The 6,000-nt window shown below is 41.2% G+C and overlaps 1 protein-coding gene across 1 annotated transcript; it reads right to left on the reverse strand.

The window, feature by feature from the left end:
* Positions 1-3,202: 3,202 nt before the first annotated feature.
* Positions 3,203-5,490, reverse strand: LOC142336565 (uncharacterized). Its single transcript, XM_075385474.1, has 2 exons — positions 3,993-5,490; positions 3,203-3,624 (listed from the first exon to the last, which is right to left on the reverse strand). The coding sequence occupies exons 1-2, from the start codon at positions 5,488-5,490 to the stop codon at positions 3,203-3,205; spliced, it is 1,920 nt and encodes a 639-aa protein (XP_075241589.1).
* Positions 5,491-6,000: the final 510 nt, after the last annotated feature.

The raw sequence follows: 6,000 nt of genomic DNA on the forward strand, positions 1-6,000 counted from the left end.
ATGTTAATTTCACAACAATTTACTTTTTTTAATGTTTTTGTCATCACTCTGTCAATGGAATAAAAATCCTCACGCCTAAGAAAGTTCTGCTCACTTATGACCAACACAAGCTGTTGGCTTTAATGTCAAATCCAGCATTGTTATAAGTGCTGGTAGATCTTTTTAAAAGCTCTCGCTCTCTAGCACCTGACGTGACAGTTAAATATCGACGTCAGTTAAAACTTAATGCATTGTTTTTCGGAACGTGGCTTTAATTTCATTGTGCAGCATGTCGGTATAACATATAGGCGTAAATTTCGCTTCTGAACATTTTACCGAATGCACAAATCGTCACAGAAATCCAATTTTTGTCAACGTAAAACCGTACCGCTTCAGTGCCAAGGCAGTGAGCATCTTCGGGGCTATTTGCCAAATGCCAGGGCGATAACAAAGTATTTGTCCTCAGGTATTGCGTGGAAAACAATTCTTATGCGAATTTGCATCCTCCTAAGTTGAGCTTTGCGTTCGTATTGCATAATCCTATCCCGCTTGAAGTTAATATTGCGAGATCTTCATTTCCAAGCGGCTCGACTGCAGGGAGTGACGCAGCGTAGTCAGTGTCGTATTCCGTTCGCTACCTATTGGGGAGTCCATATTGGCGATTTGGCAAGGAACACAACTGGTGTGCGGCGGTGAGGGCCAGTCGCCAGATGAAGATGATTGCGAGAAGAATTTTGAATAAGTTTTATTGCGTCCAAGTAACCTATCTGAGCACTAAGAGTTGTTCGAGCAGGAAGAGCCAGTTTTTCCAAAACACCTGTCTTGAATCATGCTGAGGCGTTCTGCCGACATGTTTCTTCCATTCTTCCAAGTCAGACGATTGAAAACTTGTTGCGATGTAGTTGCTAGGGAGGTTTCACGCCAATCTTTTTTGCCAAAGACTAATCCCAGAATACGGCATCTTACTAAAAATTGATTCCCAGTTTAGCTGAAAAACTTACGAATTCTGGAGTTTGCGTGCTCCTCAACAATTAGTTATTTTGCGGCATTTACTATGCCCACCCATTATGCCATATTTACCATCAATAGGGGTTTAGGTTATCTGACCACTAATATAAGGGGATTATTGATTGTTAGGACGCGAAAACGCTTGCAGTGATTTGATAAATTTTCTCTAAGCTTCACACCTCGTTTCCGTCGTCAGCGTACTATATTTGCACATGAGTTGAATTGATCGGTATATGGCTAAACTTTTCATTTCCATGGCAATAGGATCTCTCTTGGTGGTGCCCTATTGGTACTGCAAGCAAGCATCGGCTACAAACAGGTCGGTTGCGGTTTTGTATAACTTTTGAGCAATTCAGCCTCAAGCAAGGCAGATAATAATTAAATTCTCATTTTATACCCGTCGATTGTGGCAATTGAATTAATTTATTTTTGGCGTCTGGTAGGAGTAGTGCTTCATCTTTCTGAGCATCATAAATAGACCTCATTGCATCTATTGCATAACCAATTCAACACTTCTGACCCTGGCAGACCTGTTAATTGCCTCCAAGAAATTGCTAGTCATTTGCAATGCGCTTATGATACAATTCCCAATAAATCAACGTAAGACTTCTCCAATGCCAATTGGTCTAACGCCTGGGTTTGATGACGCGACAAACGTTAAAATGTTAAACGCCAAATGTTAATATTCAAACATATAATCTACCTGGGAGATTTCATCCTAGAACTCAAAACACGCGATCCGTCGACGGTTGCGCATTGCCTGTTTGTGCAAGAACCACGGATGCAAATGATTGAGATTCACCATTGAGCGAAATCTATTTGTTTCTTATATTTGTTATGATATCAGCGAATGATTCTTCCTTTACTCGCTCATCTTCTCTGTTATTCTTTTCATAATTTTGCAAACAGAAGGGCTTGATCCTCCAATGCAGAAAAAATTGAAGAAAGCTGGCCTTCTCAACTTCTCTGATTCGCTGTTCATATTTTTTTCTTTAAGTTCTTGTGATGTTTGTTGGCTTCTTCGATTGATTTGGAAATGTTTTCGGAAATGCTTTCGGCATGTGTGTTAGATATCCAATGAAAAGAGACTTTGAGAATTCGTTTCAACATACATCGTTTGCTCTGATGTATAGCATTTCATCGTCTTCAGTTTTTCTGTTTTGATTTGCGAAGAATTCTTTGAAGAGTCTAAAGGCATGGCTCAACCTCTACATCATCCCATACCTAATCTGTCAGAAGGGCCCGGCAATCTTCAATGTTGTTGTGTCTGTATTGAATATATCTATTTGGGCAGTGTAAATTATGGCCGACTCTGAAGGCCTCTCCACGTGCACAGTTTGAGGAAACTTTCGTTGGCTCCCATTCAAATCTCAGAGCAATTTCATCGCGAAATAGGAATTAGGCCAGGCCAAGGTTGTACATCTTTTCGAGGGAGAGCATTTAATCACTAAGGCGCTTCTTGTGAGCCTAATTAACCACTGAGCAAGTTTCTTTTCAGACAAACCCTCGAAATTGAAAACTTGTGGGCATTGCATGGGGTATTCTGAAAGCAATTGTTTTCTAATTTGTAACTGACGACATTTAGTAGTAGTAGTAGTAAAGGCTTTAGGATTTAAACATAAATAAATCCAAGGGTTTGTTAGACCCACATGAGTTCAGTCCAAAGGTAGTTTTAGTTTAGTCTAGTTTTTTCCAGTTATTGCAGTGGTCACATTTGCAAACAATTCGCCAAGTGCATTTGTCCCTCTTGTCATATTTTCTCAGAAAGTAGTCCCAGTAGATTTTGGAGATGGTGTCTTTATTGAGATCTTTTCCGTAGCTGGTGTACACTCTGATAATAATATTGTATAATAATTTTGTACGATGGAAGAAGTTTTCATCGGTTTTGTAGAGTCGATTCGTTCCGATCGTCAGTTCTCCTCTTGTATGCTGTCGAGTTTTATCTTCGGCGACTCTAGGTAGATCAACAACAACGTCGTATTCGTTTCTATCCAATGATATCAGAAGCAGGAGATTGTGCATTTCGACATATAAGCTGAGAGGCAGCAGCTTTAGCTGTAGAAGTCGATCCTTGTATTCAAAACTTGCATTCAGTATCCACTTGGTAGCAATTTCCTGCACCCTTTCAAACTTCGCAAGATTAGACTTGTTCGGCTGCCATGCTTGAGAGCAGTAGGTCAGGACTGGCACAACGTAACCAACGTAAGAATTTAGCTTACTGTTTTGCGTGCTGTTTGTAGACAGGTTTCGTTTCAGTTGGAACAGTGCACTTAATCCCTTCTTCGTTCTCGTGGTAGTTATCGTTCCACGTGAGATTTGAGGTGATCCATAGTCCTAGGTTGCGCTGAAGATTCGTCGGTTCAATTTCAAGGTTGTCTATTGCTGCTGTCAAAGTGCCTTTTATGTTGAGGAGCTTGCATTTAGAGGTGTTCAGTTGCATTTTGTTTTCGGAGCACCAATTCTGTATAGTCATTGCACCAATCGTGAGTTGGCTCTGAGTCAGTGCAATTATCTTGAAATCATCAGCATATCCAAAACTTTCACAATTTGACACTGAAGCTGGTAGATCATTTATGAACAGCAGAAAGAGCAGTGGTCCGAGAATGGAGCCTTGTGGAACTCCACTGCTGACACTTACTGGAGTGGATGTTTCCGCATTTATTTTAACATATTGCTCCCTGTCGCTCAAGTAGGAGCTTATGAGTTGCAACAACTTCCGCCAATGTCAAAGGACTGGAGTTTCAGTATAAGCAAGTCATGCGGTACTTTATCGAAGGCCTTAGCAAAGTCGAGATACAGAATTGTCAGGTTGTCTACTGTGGGGTCATCGTACTTTTGGTAAATTGAATCAAGGTAGACCAACAATTGTACCACTGCTGACCTATTTTTCCGGAATCCATATTGGTTTTCGTGTAGGCGGTGTTGGCAAAACTTGTATAGTGTGTTGAAGATGAGACGCTCAAGGACTTTTGACACACAGCAGAGTAAACTAATCGGTCGATAACAAGTAGTGTCTGATTTGTTTCCCCCTTTGAACACTGGCGTAACTTGACTGATTTTCCAGTATCTGGGGAAGATTCCTTTATTCGAGATTGTTTGGAATAGGAGGAGGAGTGACTTGCTGAGTGAGAAGGCGCACTTTTTCAAAACAATGTTTCCGATGTTGTCAGGTCCCGTAGACTTGTTCAGAGTTAAGTGTTCCAATATGTGCTGGATTTCGGTTTCGGAGAAAAGGAGACTATTGAGGCCTCTGTTCTCAAAAGTTATGCAGTGATGTTGCTTCTCGTTGAAAACACTTTGGAAAAACTGATTGAATAATTTGGCCTTTTCTTGGTCAGTTTCGGCTTTTTGAGTGGACAGAGTGACGACAGGAGGAACGTTTGGTGACTTGCGAACACAACGTAGGTACTTCTGGATGTTGCTGAACTGTCGACTTTGAAAGATTTCGGTTTCAAACGTTTTCAAATCTTCATTTGTGGCTTCTTTTATTTGACGCTCCATTTTCTTCAACTTCAGGAGTTTTGACAAGACCGGAGAGACCCATTGCTTCTTTTTTGTAGCTAACTTCTTCATCAGGTGTGAGGTACGGCTGGATACCCAAGGTGGAAGCGATGATCTGTGTCTTGTAAATTTCGGAATGAAATGATCGATGAGGCTGAAGATCCATTCGTACCATTTTTGGACAAGGAAATCGAGATTACTGAAACAGTAAGGGTTGAAAGGACTGTCTACTATAGCCTTATTCAATTCGTCCCAATCCGCTTTCTTAAAGGCATATTTGACTTGATGAGGAATGTATAGTTCGCTATGGAATGCGTTTACTGTAACACTGACCGGTAGATGATCAGCACATGGCTTGCCGTTTAGTGCGTAACAGTTGTAAAGATCGGTGTCAAGATCAGTTTTGACAATCTGGTCAGGGTTGTTGGCCAGAATGACGTCTAACTGAAGATTTGAGTAGTTCAGGAAATTGTATTCCGAAAGAGCATCCAGAACAGCGTTTTCACACTCGGAATTGGAGCTCATGTTGTTCCAGTCTGTTTTGGAGAAGTTGATGTCTCCACAAATGAACACGCCTTGGTAGCCTATTCTTTTAGCATGATTTGATATTTTGGAGAGCAGAATTTCTAACTGTTGCGGCGACCAGGTGTAGTCGCTGTCTGATGGGGGGCTGTACAAACAGCATATGAGAGTCGGCTGTGGTCTTGTTTGTACACTAATCACCACAAAATCCTCAAGATGTAGGTCAATCAAAATTTGTTCGTGCATAATAGTCGATCTGATTGCTATAAGTACGCCACCGTGTTTCGTTTCGTGTTCGCATGGTATTCTGTCATTTCGGTAGATCGTGTATGCAGGTAGGAAGAGCGAATAGTTTTGAACATCAGGAGTCAGCCATGTTTCAGTGAGGCATAAAATGTCATAGCTTCGCGTTGACAAGCAGTCTGAGAACTTCAGGCGACGCTCAAATTTCATCAGACTCCTTACATTGAACGAAAGCATTTCGAGTGTGTATAGTCACCAGTTGATACCAGTATTCTCTTTTTGTGCGTTTTCAAAGACAACCCAGTTGTCTCCAACTTTATGCTCCACCTTGAGATTTCTAATACGAACTTGCCTGCTATTGTAATTATGATTGTCAATGAGATCACGGCGAATGCGCAGACATTCATTTTCTTTTTTCGCGTCCGTTGCAGACAGCTCAGGACTTATGAAGATTGGTTGTTCGTAGGCCTTTAGCAGGTGAGCTGATTTCAGAATCAGGTCTTTACTTATGATGTTTTCCATGCAAACAAGTATAGTGCGTGCCCCTTTTTTGTCAGGGTCAAATTTACCGAGACGATGAATTTTGCTCATGCGTTTGTCTTTGATTTTCAAGAAGTCTAGGATTTGCTCAACCGATTCGATGTCGGAATGCATACGCTCGTCTGGTGTTTTGGTTCTACTCTCAGGTATACCTCTTATTCGAATTCCCAGACCAGGAATGTTGTTTGCATTTGACACGTCGCGAAT

Source organism: Convolutriloba macropyga, chromosome 3 (genome assembly GCF_964194025.1).
Source record: "Convolutriloba macropyga chromosome 3, txConMacr16.3, whole genome shotgun sequence".
Taxonomy (NCBI): domain Eukaryota; kingdom Metazoa; phylum Xenacoelomorpha; order Acoela; family Convolutidae; genus Convolutriloba; species Convolutriloba macropyga.

Coding starts and splice junctions, on each gene's coding strand:
- LOC142336565 (XM_075385474.1), bottom strand. CDS start 5,490: ATGCTTTCGTTCAATGTAAGGAGTCTGATGAAATTTGAGCGTCGCCTG. Junction 3,625..3,992: donor AAACAAATCAGACACTACTT/GTTATCGACCGA, acceptor CATCCACTCCAG/TAAGTGTCAGCAGTGGAGTT.